The sequence below is a fragment of the Schistocerca gregaria genome, chromosome X (genome assembly GCF_023897955.1).
Source record: "Schistocerca gregaria isolate iqSchGreg1 chromosome X, iqSchGreg1.2, whole genome shotgun sequence".
Classification (NCBI taxonomy): Eukaryota; Metazoa; Arthropoda; class Insecta; order Orthoptera; family Acrididae; genus Schistocerca; species Schistocerca gregaria.
Genome location: NC_064931.1, coordinates 821,022,623 through 821,037,738, shown reverse-complemented (window position 1 = coordinate 821,037,738; position 15,116 = coordinate 821,022,623). Strand labels below are relative to the sequence as shown.

Sequence of the window (15,116 nt, the reverse complement as noted above, 5' to 3'; positions counted from 1 at the left end):
GAGATACAACATTTGAAAATTTTTTTCCAAAATTCTTATCTTCAAAATGGTATGTGCAGTGTCATCTTTGGAGGGCTGTATCTCGGAGCAGAAATTTTTTTGAATAAAACAAAAAAAAAAAATACATGTTCCTTTACTTAGTCCTTCATTTTAACATCCGAGACGATGAAGGTAAGATTTTTTTCGTAGCCTGCCTGAATTTATATGGACTATGCCTAATATAGTCTGAAAGATTGTCGAATGCAAGTGGACATATTTATCCAATTCATTCAGTGCTGACTGAATGTTAAACCTTAAAAGTCTGTATTCTATGTTATCTTACCACTAGTAAACTCCATCACTACTGTCAAAGCCAGTGTGTGCTGTACCCCAAAACTGTTTAGGTATGTTTTCACAAATAGTAACAGATAAAATATGTTAAAGAACTTATAATACAAACAGTTTTACTGTGACTATAATTTATATCAAATGATACAACAATTTTACTACTAGTAGTCACAATTTATTTGTATGTTATGTTACATAATTTTAAACCTCTATGATCCGGTGGAGTTGTGTAGACTAATATGACATATATGTGCCATGTCATGCCTTTGGGGAACCCTTGATGCTGTCTCCAATGATTATTTGCTCCTTTTTCTCTCGTGCTATATCACATTCACTTTCACATTTGACACAGTGTGGTAGTTTAAACCTCTGAAACGTGTTGCGGAATTAGGTAAACTATTACAGAACATGTTATAGGTTCATAATGAGTTTTGGCTAGTCATTGTTAGTATCATAAAAGAATTGAAAATACAGCATCATCCCTCATACTAAAACAAATCTGAAAGTATGAATGTTGCAGGATGGTCAAAACTTTTGCTGCAGGAGTAAGGCCTGCTATCTGTTGCTGGCTGTTACTGTGTATGAGTCTGTGAATTTTCAGGCATAGGACACATCTTTTTGTGGTTTAAGTTGGTCCTAAGATTTTTTGTCACCTGTTTTGCCCTGACCCCATTAAACATGTGTGTATATTTATATGTCTGTGTATATTGCTTACGTTTTCCTTGTATTAAGTAGCTAAATCCTATATCATTATAAAATGATACTTAGGCGAGTAAATTACTAATGTTAAAAGCAGTTACTCCTTTCACATTTTACCGTGATTTGTATGTGTGAAAAAATTACCAAATAGCACTGTGATTAAGAGTCAACATTAAACTATAGGACTACTTATAACTGGCTGGGAAAGTCAGTTTGTAGGGCAGCATAAGGCAAGGACATATCACTTTCAGTAGGACCACGTAATGAAGCTGGTGGGGTGTTCACAGTGACCTCAGTATCAAAGACAAATGTACCTCTTATTCTCTCCTTTTGTTATCATCATTGGACACAGTAAAAACTTTGTAACCATGTAAGTCATTTACTTCAGTGCATACAGGTGGGTAAGTGTATCACTTTGTCATTGCACTTTGATCAGTTGATAAGAACAGATCCTTTCAAGTTTAGACTGTGAAGCAAGGGATTGGCTTACAGCAGTTCACAATTTCTTAGATGTTGTAGTAAAGGTCTGCAGTAAGAATGTTGCAAAAAGTAAGACCGACTAATCATTTCAGATGTAGAGCTGTTTTAAATAAAGGATGTTGAAGGAATGATCGATTCTATCATTCATTTGAAGTGGTGTAGGATGCCTGAATAAGACTAGGTCAAGTTCTGAAGGGTTTAATTTGCCGCTGCCACATCTTCTGTATTTTTCCCCACTTTTTCATAATGGAGGTTGTGCCAACAGTGGTCTCCAGTGTAATCTGAAGTGTAATTCTGGTTGGAAGGTAACTTTTAGGTTGGGGAAGCCATCACATGTGATTTCATGAGAAACACCTCTGCTACAAGAAACCAAACAGAAGGTAGTAATTACAGCTTTGTCACAAAATTATTTTTCTTGCTATGATAAACATTGTGTGGATGCTTGTGATTATGACCACTTTAATACATTGTTCATGCCAAGGTATATTCATGTTGGAATTTTGTGTTACTGTTTCTAATTTATTACTGCAAAACTTATCCTCTGTCTGATGTTCTCTTGTTGGGCACCTATGACCAGCTGTGACACAGTCATCATATCCGTGTCACAGCTCATGGTGATTACTGTTAACACTGCTGTGCAAAATGTGTAACTGCAATATCCCTATTATAAACTCTTACTGCTGCGTAAGTAACTGTAACCATTCTCCCTGAGTATGACTGTGGTGCCCTGACGATTGTGCCACCGTCCTTCATAAGTTGAAGCGTGTACTTCTAGGTAAAAATTAGCTATCTCCAAGTGGGTCAAGTAAATACCACTTGGCATTGTAATTTGTGATGGCACAGGCTACCTTCCGCGTCAAACTAACTCTGTAATGTAAGAGAGACGAATCTGTTTGAGAAATCTGTATCTAATTCTGAAGGTCCATTAGTTTCGTGTTCCATAGATCATTTTGCACAATAAACCATAATGCTGCGGGATTAGTCATTTTATATTCACATCACAAATTAATTTTAAGTATGGCTACATGCTGAACAATTGTTGCAAGTTTTTTGCAAAAAAAAGTTATAATTCCTACCCACCATCTTTTACACATTAAAATAATAGAAATTATTCTATGGAATAGGAGTTGTCGAGATGAAACTTTTTCAGTTTGTTCTCAAATTATACTTTGCTTTCTGACAGATAGTTTATATCCCTGGGTAAGTGATCGGAAATTGTATTTGTGGCATTGTGCCCTCTTTTTGATGAGTTCATGTGGTCAGTTTAAACATTGTCACACTATTCTTCTTCATATGGTTTGACTTTTGTGCAGTGAAACAGTTGGAGATGAAACACATATTGAAAAAAAGAGGCAACAATTTCAATATAGTAGGAAAAAATGTCAGTAGAGATGTCTAATACTAGCGTAACATTAAGAGTAACCAGTATTCTCTCTATTTTGTTACAGTGTATTTCTCATTTTTGTTTTTAAAACTATGAGACACGATTTATGGCCAATATTTACTTTCAGTTGACACATATAAATGAACATACAGTATCCTAGATTTCTCAACTAATAGTTCATTCTTTGACGAAGGGAGAGGGAAAGGCTGACAGTACATTTTCTTTAAGCTACCATAGTGTGACTTTCCCAAAAATCTGCCCCTTTTCCTTCACCCCTCTCCCTTCAGCCCTTCTGTTTGAAGGAGCCGTCATTGGCTCCAAAAGCTTGCCAATTACAAATGTCTTTTATGTGTGTGTTCTGCTGCCATATATGTTTTTAGATGGATCTGTTGCCATTCGGAGGCAAGAGCGGCAAAAAACTTAGTCATTAACATATGAACATTGAGGGGTATATTTTGATCTATCCATTCAACAGATGCAGTGTTTGATTGAGGGTTATGTGGCTTGCAAATTGCTCCTTACACTGTTATGTACTTTACCCAGATTTGTGACTGTTCACAGGGCTCACAATCAAATTAGAAAAATTGATGCAAATGCACTCCACAATCTTCCCACACTTAAGTCATTGGATGTAAGTTATAATAATATAAGAGAAGTTACATTGGAAAGCTTTCCGGACAACTCATCAATTGAAATTATGTAAGTATTGAAATACTCTCTCTCTCTCTCTCTCTCTCTCTCTCTCTCTCTCTCTCTCTCTCTCTCTCTCTCTCTCTCTCTCTGTGTGTGTGTGTGTGTGTGTGTGTGTGTGTGTGTGTGTGTGTGTGTGTGTGTGTGTGGGGGGGGGGGGGGGGGGCTGAAGACCTTGTTGTCATGCACCCAGACCACCGTATCATCTTCTTCTTTAATTGGTATGACTGCAGAACTGGTCACCGCCCTCCCCCTTCCCTCTCTGCCCCCTTTGTTATGTCTCAAGAATAAATTATGTGAGATTATTTTCTTAGTTTAACCTCATCAGACATTGCACTTGATTAAAACTACTTGTTTTTTATGATTATCATCTGATGCTACAACATTATCACATCAGGTGGGTCTTGTTTAAGTTTTTTACAATAGGGAAAGAATGACCAACACAGGTAAAGTGCTTTTTTATTTACTGCAGCAAGAGGCAATCAAATGGACTGGATACACCACACTACTCTAAACTAAAAGTGAATGTTGAACAGTTTACATGTAATGTTGAGAGCTCCAGTTGCAAGAACTCAAGTCAGAGGCAAGAAGTTGCTCTGTAGGCCTCTTCCACCTACCAAAAAATCAAAAAGGATATACTTTGATAATTATGAAATTTTTTATCATCAGCTGTGTGAAATTATCCAAATGGTACCTCATCTGCATTCACAGAATGCAGTTTATTTGTTTAAAATAATTTTATTTACACTATATTTGTATAATTGTGTGTTGTCATTCACTATGTAAAAAAGGTTTGATCAGTGTATTTAGATTTATACACACTTCCAAATCTGTGTTTAGAATAATCTTATGGCAACAGGCAAATTATTTAAAATAGTTGCAAGTTGTATTTATTTGTAATTTGCTGTGGGTAGCAGGAGCAGTAGCCAAATTTACATCCGACAATCCTTATCTGCATTACTAATTGTAAACTGTGAAATTTTTCCTTTCGTGGCTGTGGCTGATTTCCTCATCTACTTTGTCTGTAATGATTAATCAAAGTATTAACCCCAAACTTATTATTTAGCAGAAGAAAAAATACTTTCCTTAGAATGGAAATAGAGTACCTATCAGTGTATTTAACAGGGATACCAGCCCGATAAATCTGGTGAAATAACTGAGACACATCACATGTTCACTTTTGGATTTATTTATTTAGTTTTGAAATGAGGCAAAATCCTTCAGGAAAATTATTGAGGTCCTTGCTTGGATTTATTATTTTGCCAAAATTAAAGCACACGAGTGTATTGTGCATCTTATAAAAGTGGAGAAGCTTTCCCACACACTCTGTATTTAAAATAAAGGGCACAGGGTGTGATTTTGTTGCTTTCATATTCAGAAATACTCTAAAAAATTGTCCACTCAGTACGATAATAGATATAGTCATTAGTGTTATAACTGTTCATGATACAGGTCAAATGTAGTTAGACTGTATGCAAAAATTACACTGAGATAGTGCTGCTCACAAGTAAGAAGATATAAATTTGTAACTAGTACTAGAACAGAATTTCGCGTATTATATTTTTTTAGAGAGGTAAGTTATTGTAAGAATTTCAGTTGTATTATGTTGGCTAGAAGTGTATCGCAAACATAATAAATTGTGCTCAAGTTACTTTCAGAGTAATTTGTCTGTGAGGATGGAAGGGAGAAATAAATATGTGCAGTAGGATAACTGTCACTCACATTGTTGACTGGATGACAGACTAGATAGTTTTAGTCGTTAATTCACAGCAAACAGCTGAAAGATATAATATTTTAGCCTTCTCAGAAATGTTTGCTCTTATTTATTTTGTAGAGGCATCTCACTGCAGCAAATTGTCTTCCCTTCATCTTTGCAGTGTTATGAAAAATAAGTGTGTGATGATCAGTGAAACTTCTCCAAATACTAAGACAGATTTCTGAGCAAAGCATATACCTGATTAATTACCAAATGGTGTTATTGCTTATCAACCAGCCAGTAACAACACATTCTGCATCAAATTTATTTGTAAATTTTGTAGCTTCTAGGTGTTATTGTGTTGACAACAGTATTTATAGATGGGAAATTGAAAGTACATATTAGATTTTTAGACATTAGTAAAAGATTGAATTTGCCTTCGGATCACACTTTTTGAAGCATCTGTATGGAAGTAAAAACATACCTGTACTAAAATTGTCTATAAGATATTACATTGGATTTTTGTTTTCAGAAAATGTTTTGTTACTACAGTTTGTGGGTGTGAATTGATCATTTTCTCAATGTTTTTATTCATTCTCATGGTTTTTCCTTTGCAAGAAGCAACAGCAGTATGTTCTGTCTTCACAGTAGCTTAAAGTACTTAGTTTTCTCAACTTGACAATATATTAAGACCTGTATAACAGTACCAACCCGATTGCTGCTCTTTACTGTGTCACTGTGGCTCCTGCTTCGTTCCAAGCAGTTTACACTCGGTGTACAAATGTTGCATCTACAATACAAATGACACTTTTTATATCTACCTAACTGTCAAAAAAATTAATGACGTTAAATATTATTCATGGGAAAACTGGTAAGTAATTTGGGGTAAACCAGTGCATACAATACCACCCATCATCTGTGACCAATGACAACACCCCGGCCTTAACCTGCAACACATATATGATTTCAAAATAGTGACCCATACTCCTAAAAGTTTCCATGGCACAACAATTTAATCACAAAGTATAGAATTATCCAAATTCTTAATAACAAATACTGAAACTATTGGGACAACCAAGGGAAAACAACTGCAAAATCACATTAATAGTACAGTGTACAAAATATCACAACAACAGAAACAATAAATGGCAAAAAAATCGTGAAAACTAACAGGAAGGGGAACGACGGCCTAAGTTCTGCCCCTGTAGCTCACGTTGAGAGACCGATACCAATAAAAAAAATTGCATTACGCACCTATCATCATATTATGAAAACTAATGAAATGCAATATCGACAACAGCTTTCGATGTGCCCATGATACCGCAAAACCAAAATTCCTCGTGTACCTAATATCGAAAACTTAACCTCACCAATGTAGATAAAACAACTATGATATGTACCACTTGACCCAACATAATTACCAACAACTATCAAACAACCCAAAAAATTAAAAAGGAACATGCATTAATACCAATTTCAAACATACATATACTGGTCCCTGGTCAGAGGTGCAGCAACTTTGGCCATTGTCATACCTCCTCTAGAAACATAACACTTCACATAATTAGTAATTAAACCAAATAACAGTAGGAATTTTATCATAATACCGAGCGAGGTGGCACAGTGGTTAGCACACTGGACTCGCATTCGGGAGGACAGCAGTTCAATCCCGTCTCCGGCCATCCTGATTTAGGTTTTCCGTGATTTCCCTAAATCACTTCAGGCAAATGCCGGAATGGTTCCTTTGAAAGGGCACGGCCGATTTCCTTCCCCATCTTTCCCTCACCCGAGCTTCCGCTCCGTCTCTAATGACCTCGTTGTCGACGGGACGTTAAACACTAATCTCCTCCTCCAATTTTATCTTACTCGACATGTTGTCCCACATTGTGATATGCAGCAACCTACTCCTGAACTCCACTGTCACACCCACAACTAACAAAAGATGAAACCTATTATTAAGTCCACAACCATAAACAACACACCACGCTAGTAATTCCAAACCCAAAAGCGTATCTATTGCTCATAACTGCCAATATCAAAATAACTCACTAACAATCAGGTATACTTCCAATAATATTATCACAGACAGCACTCAAGAAATCAAATTTCACAAACAACTCTCACAAACAATTTAGAAATATAGACATCCCCACTAGAGTGCACCATCACACACTCCTATATGCCCTTTGCAGACCTGTTACATTTCAAATATGTTGCACCACCATGACATCACACAGCAGAACACAGTTGTCTCATGGGCCGAAGCAGGTGAGTGGTATCAGATGCTTGAGTTGACCCATAATTTGTATTCAAGAGTATCAAGACTTTAATGAGGAAAGGTGTTAATTTTCTTTTTGAAAATAATTAATGTAATATTTAATTTAACTAAGATTTTTCTGTCATAGAAAAATAAGAAAAAAAGTCAGAGAGAACTTTTGAACCTACATACCTCCTTTTGTTCTGTCTTATTTCTCTCTTGTACTCTGCAAAATGTGTGTGTGTGTGTGTGTGTGTGTGTGTGTGTGTGTGTGTGTGTGTGTGTGTGTGTACACCAAAGCATAAGGAGAAAATGATAATGTTTCACTTTTCAGAAATCTTAGTAGCAACAAAATATCTGATATTGAGGAAGGGACATTTGAGAAGCTCTCAGCCTTGCACGAATTGAAGATCAACAGGAACCATTTGACAGGATCAGTTAAGGAGCTATTCAAAAACTTGGTCAACTTAAAAGTATTGTAAGTGAACCTTAATTAAAATTTCATTAGTGTAGTATGAGATAGAAATCATATGTTTTTTTTCTCCTCATCTGCAAACTGAAAACTACACGACTCGGGAAATTTGATTTATTGTTGCTGTACAGAGTGAATCATCTAAACCTATTAACTTTTATTAAGACTAACTTAATCATTTCTTCAACAACCTGATTAATAGATGTGTGCTTTAGAGCACTTTGTTCGGATAATACTAACAATTAGACATTTCTTTCAAGGCAGCATACTGATGCACATAATTTCAATATGAGAGATGTCTCACAAACATTCCTATAGATATTCTTTCTTTTTTTTTTCCCTAGTAATACACACAAGTTTCTTTCAGAATCTAAAAATTCCACCTTTCATCATTATTCACAGAAAGAAGTAAATAACTTTCTTTAGAAAATGTTTGTAAGGAGAGAAAATGAAGGGTTGGATCATCATCTTGGGGAATACTTTATATTTCTTATAGACTGTTCGAACCCTATTGTTGCAACTCAACATGAGTACATATTTTGTCTTAATAGTACATTTGTGAACACCTATTTCAGTATTGTTTGTTAAGTGGCACTGTAAGCCAAAGAGTGGAATTCAGCTATACAATTGAAAACTGTAGTGGAATGTCTCAGATTCTAGGGTATAGCGTGAATCATTGACAGCTCAGATGATATTTGAGTAATTTGAAAGGTGAATATAACGGCATACTTTATTTCCTCACATTTTGATGGTTGTCTCCCATGGTTTTCCACTAGTTAGCAGTGGCCAAGAAATTTGAATCCGAGATTTTCACAGAATTCAAACAATGAAACATCCAGGATTTAATGTAACAATATTATGAAAAGGAATGTTGCTGCTCACCGTATAGCGGAGGTGCACATAGGCACAACAAAAAGACTGTCACAAATAAAGCTTTTGGCCATTAAGGCCTTAGTTAACAACAGAGTGCGCTCGCACGCGTGCGCGTAATCGCAACTTCACACACACATGTAGTCTCAGGCAACTGAAACCACACAGAATTGTTTAGAGTCTGTATTAGACCTTCTCCTTGGCTCCAAGCCAGGGGGCAGTGAGCACTCATTGAGTGATGCTTTTCACTCCACGTGCTTCATCAGGACCTGAAAATGACGCAGCTCCAGGTAGCAGATGTCATTCATGCTGACATGAGCCATGATTTGATCTGGCTTTACCCAGTATGCTCAGTAGGTGCCAGCAGAGTCCCCTTCACATGTAGGATGAGACCCCCCCCCCCCCCTCCCCAACCCCCTTGCAAACATACTAAGTAGACACTTGCCTTCTATCTTCTGACCTGCTTACTATTTCCCTGAGGGGTTCATCACCCATCTAATGTAGGAGCTCCCAATAACCAGCAAACCCACCTTCTATTATGGTTGGCTAGACCTTTCAGGGAGATTAAGCACTCTCCCAGCAGATGTGGCATCCTGTGCTGACTTTGATCTTCTCTTAACAATGGTAACAATGGACAAAACCTCAAATCTGTTTTGAAGACATAAGGGGGGCATATATGTGGCCAGTACCCACTTCCACTTTCTGCCGAGGCATTCATGATCCCATAGTCCTTTATTATTTGCCCCAAGGTGAGGTTGAACTGTCCAGATCAGACACTTTAGGAGGCTCAGTGATAACACGGTCTCAGATGATGCTAGAGTCAGCTGCAGGTGCTCCCAATACCATCATGCCCAGGGCAGCATCCTGAAGTCTTCTGGCCAGGGCTATTGAAACCCCAACTGTTTACAGTCAATGATTAATTTCTACAGCACCCATATAGGTGCAGTCCCTTTTTGCTTTTACCTTTGTGCATGTATGCTACACGAAATGTAATACTAAGCCAAGGAACGACTTCAGTCAGTTGAAGCAGCCAGGAATGGCACATGGTCCAGATTCCTCATTATAAACTATAGTTTCTCTTTCCCCAGTAAGATTAGTCTTTTAATGTTTAATCACTTTTACTACAACTCTCTCATACTATTTTAGTATCAGAGCCAAAGGCTACCTTTTGTGTGACTAAATGTGTTGTAGTCTCAACAACCACCACCACCACCACCACCACCACCTCTGGCATATTCTCTCTCTCTCTCTCTCTCTCTACCTACCTACACACACACACACACACACACACACACACACACACACACACACACAAGAACTAGTTCATTTTTGACATATGCAGTATTTTTCACTGAGAGAGATAATAAACTGAGTGTCAATTCTTCTATGTGGACAAACTTGCAAAACTACTACTTTTGTTTTTGTTACTTGCAAATTCAAATTTATGTGTATGGCTTCTTGTCATATTGTGTCTTTGGGAAATTGGCATCCTCATAATTGTGACTTTGGATTTGTAAACATTCTCGTATTACAGTTAATGAACTAAAAATTCACTTATTGCTCTAGACAAATCTGTTTTACTGACATGTAGATTGTCATTGCCAATGTAAAGAATTTCAATAAAACAACCTGCTACAATAAAGACACTTTCAGTTCAAATAGGATACAATACCCAATACATTCTGATTTCTTGTTTTTATTTCAGGGAATTAAACAGAAACAACATAACTGAAATTGAAGGACTTTCGTTTGAAGGATCAAATAAATTAAGTGTGCTAAAACTCAGAAGAAATTTCATCAGCATGCTGGGGGATGGCGCGTTTTTCAAATTGGAAAATTTGCATACACTGTAAGTATTTAAAATGAGGTTATGATCTGAAATATTCACTTTTAACAATTCCACTGAGAACTGCAATAGCTAATATTTAATAGAAAGGCCATAGCTTCAGTACCCAATGTATAGAGAAAAGAACTTCCACCATGTAGCTGCTTGCTATGTTTAGTTTACAGATCACTTTCAAAGTATTATAGCCTCCGTGTCAATGCAAAAAATTATTTTATGTTTGTTCAAGGATCATACCTACAAGAACTCAAAGCAAGTTTTATTGATAATAGCACAAAATATATGTAAAAATGGGAGCGGCGGAGGGAGGACTGTTGGCCACTTACAAAATTTTGAAGTGAGACATTACATGGACTCATCTGAACATCAAACCAATATTTTGGAACTCTTGAAACAATTTAGTTCAGTGCAAATCATGATGTTAGACAAACCAGTAAGTTGACATATTTTCATTCAACTTTGACCGAGCGAGGTGGCGCAGTGGTTAGACACTGGACTCGCATTCGGGAGGACGACGGTTCAATCCCGCGTCCGGCCATCCTGATTTAGGTTTTCCGTGATTTCCCTAAATCACTCCAGGCAAATGCCGGGATGGTTCCTCTGAAAGGGCACGGCCGATTTCCTTCCCCGTCCTTCCCTAATCCGATGAGACCGATGACCACGCTGTCTGGTCTCCTCCCCAATCAACCAACCAACCATTCAACATTGTCTTATGGAGTAATGTTCTGAAGTAACTCAACCTTTGAAAATCGTCTTCATTGTGTAAGTTGCCAGTATTTATTGTTTTCTTATAAAATAAATCCCTGAGATGAGAATTAGCAATAAACGTGGTTGAGTGCTATATGGCTCTATTTGAAACTGTTGCTCAATGTAGTCATAGGGTCAAGCGTTACAAGTGTGCTTTCATGCCCATTAGGTAAGATAGCTGAAGAAGTAGCTACATAGTTTCTGATTGTTCAGTCAAATAGTCTAATCATTCGCAAGTTCAAAATTTAAAGATTAAATTACAATGAAATGTAATAATAATAAAAAAACAAAAGGAGGATAACTATCAACTTATAATTGCTAGATAGCACCACAAAATTTGTGTTGGACAAATTGACAGTTTATTGACATAATCATTAGAAAGAAAATGTAGACATGGTGGTCTTACAATAATCCAATTAGCTAGAAATAAATTAATACAATATTAGTTTGCGATTAAACTTGCTGGTTCCCGAAAAGAATAGTCCCATATTTAACTAGGCACACATAATCACCAAACTTATCAATGTATATAGTACCCTTTATCGATCACAATATTAATTTTTGTGAAATTATAGGTAAATTCACTTCCGTTTGAACAGAAAGTAAATTACATTAAATTCTACACTGAAAAGCCAAAGAAACTGGTACACCTGATTAATATCGTGTAAGGTCCCTGTGAGCACGCAGAAGTGTTGCAACACGATGTGGCATGGAGTCGCCTAATGTCTGAAGTAGTGCTGGAGGAAATTGACACCATGAACCCTGTAGGCTGTCTATAAACCCATATGAGTACAAGGAGGTGAAGATCTCTTCTGAACAGTATGTTGCAAGGCATCCCAGACATGCTCAATAATGTTCATGTGTGGGGAGTTTGGTGGGCCATGAAAGTGTTTAAACTCAGAAGTGTGTTCCTGGAACCAATCTGTATCAATTCTGGACATGTGGGGTGTCGCATTGTCCTGCTGGAATTTCCCAGGCACATCAGAATGCATGATGGGCATGAATGGATGCAGGTGATCAGACAGGATACTTTGTACGTGTTACCTGTCAGTCATATCTAGATGTATCAGGGGTCCCATATCACTCTAACTGCACATGCCCTACATCATTGCAGAGCCTCCACCAGCTTGAACAGTCCCCTGCTGATGTGCAGCATGCATGGATTCATGAGGTTGTCTCCATACCCATACGTGTCCATCCACTTTATAGAATTTGAAACCAGGCTCATCTGACCAGGCAACATGTTTCCAGTCATCAACAGTCCAATGTCGGTGTTCATGGGCTGAGGCGAGGTGTAAAACTTTGTGAAGTGCAGTCGTCAAGGTTACACAAGTGGGCCTGAAGCCTGTATCGATCTGTTGTTGATTGGTTCGCGTGCTGACACTTGTTGATGTCCCAGCGTTGAAATCAGCAGGAATTTGTAGAAGGGTTGCAGTTCTGTCACGTTGAATGAGTCTCTTCACTCGTTGTTAGTCCCATTCTTGCAGGATCTTTTTCCGGCTGCAGCAATTTAGGAGATTTGATGTTTTACTGGATTTCTGATATTCACGGTACACTTGTGAAACAGTCATTCGGGAAAATCCCCACTTCATCACTACCTCGGAGATGCTGTGTCCCATTGCTCATGTGCTGACTATAACTCCATGTTCAAAGTAATTTAAATCTAGATAACCTGCCATTGTAGCAGCAGTAACTGATCTAACAATTGTGCCAGACACTTGTTGTTTTGTATGGGCGTTGACGACCTCAGCGCTGTATTCTGCCTGTTTACATACCTCTGTATTTGAATATGCATGCCTGTCCCATTTTTTTTTTTTCACTTCAGTGTATAATCGACATAGAATGATGATGATTCCCAATAACTCCTGGAATCAAAGTCCCATTTGGCATTTTATCTAAGTGAGAGTGAATTTTAGAGTATTCACATGGTTGTCTGCCATCCAAAAACTAACACTTTAACCCACTGCTAAATTCTCAATGCATTTCCTAAAGTCTGCCCTGTATCAAACTTGACTAGCTAATCCTCTGCTGACTTGACACACTGTACCAAACTCAATTCCCTCCTGAATCCTTCCTTGGTCCCAAGACTTTTTCCATGACACAGAATGCTTGAGCGTCTCTTTGGTCATGTCTGTGTGAGAACTTGCATTCCTCCACCAAAATTCCACAACTTGCTTAAAATACATAAAATGAATCACCATTTGAATAATAATGATATTACAAATTGACTTATTACGGAAATAATGGTTCTTTCTCTTTCAGTTATATTGAGACCAAAGGCAATAGTATATATATAAAAGTTAATAGGCCTATATAAATAATTAATCATAGATGTAGTGCATATGTGCTTATGATCCATAACAAAGTCTGTATGTTAAAAGGTATGACATAATAAACTTGGCCTCCTCAATTGATGCGTCTTTTCATGCTCAATTTAGTGATGCTATCAGATCTTATGAACATTTTACCAATTTTAATAGTTGCTAAATTAACTGTTAATTAAATAAATCAGAATAAAATTAATAATCTAGACAAATGTAATGTGGTTATGTGTGGAAAGAGATGAGAAATGCTCTACTGCATTCGTGTGTTGCATGTCTGTGGAGAATATGATGTGACACATTTATGTAATTAAAAATATTTAAACTACATAAAGTTGCAGTAAATAAAGTACATACAAATTTGTGGCTTTCTGCAATGATAGCTGCATTGATACACTATCATCTAACATCTTGTTTAGCACAGTTGTATTAATTGTAAATGTGTACAATTACCATAGTCACTTAAGTCTTAATAAATCAGTGCTGTGGGTAAGTTGATATGACAGGATTTGCGCTACAATTAGACATTAAACTACAGTATAACCCCACTTTTACGTTCCTAGCATTAACATTTTCCGTCGTTTACGACATTTTTTTTATCATTCCTGTCAGTTTTCCTATGACCATAATGTTAATTTGCACCCGATTTTGCATCAACATATTTATAATTTTCTTGTGATTTACGCATTATGAAAAAAGATTTGTCGAGAAAAAAATGACGCTGGAAAGATGTTGGGTGTCCAGTAGTGTTTACAAATATTATGTAGTTAAGTTTCTTGACACCAGAGTGCTCAGCGGATTTCAACCGGTAAATGTGTAAAAGTTGGAACAGCTCATGCAGTACCTCCTGCCGCTGCCAAGCACTGCTTGGCATGATGGCTGATGGGCATAACTAGGTTCGTTCGAATAAAGATATCATGACCATTCACAACCCTTTCCAAACTCTCTACCGCGCAAATGCAGTTTCGTGATTGTTGTGATCTTTGTGACACCTTTGTCGAACCATATTTAGCATGTTTCGGCATTGGCCCCCATATAGCGCTAGTTGAAACCGTCATTCACTTTGCGTGGCTCAAATTTTCTTAGTTTAAGCACAGTGCCAGTTGTGAATTTTTTTCATGCTGAGCAAAGTGTGTTTCAAGAATTTATTCTTGTTGTCAGATGCAGTATTTTCGTTTCATTTTTTGTGATGTTACACAAACAGTGTGAGTGATAGTCTGATTGTGTGTGGTTTTCTATGTAACTGAGGAGGCACAGAACCTGATAACCCCAAAAAGATGACTGTAGTGTATGAGATGCAGAATAACGTGTATTCAAACACCACACAAAA

At 37.2% G+C, this 15,116-nt stretch overlaps 1 protein-coding gene across 1 annotated transcript in view; it reads left to right on the top strand.

Annotated features, from left to right (window-relative positions):
- LOC126298388 (leucine-rich repeats and immunoglobulin-like domains protein 3) overlaps positions 1-15,116 on the top strand; it is a 77,090-nt gene that overhangs the window by 12,308 nt on the left and 49,666 nt on the right. Inside the window, exons 3-5 of the mRNA XM_049989694.1 lie at positions 3,452-3,589; positions 7,868-8,011; positions 10,581-10,724. Coding sequence (XP_049845651.1) covers positions 3,452-3,589; positions 7,868-8,011; positions 10,581-10,724 — 426 coding nt within the window. The remainder of the gene's footprint in view (positions 1-3,451; positions 3,590-7,867; positions 8,012-10,580; positions 10,725-15,116) is intronic.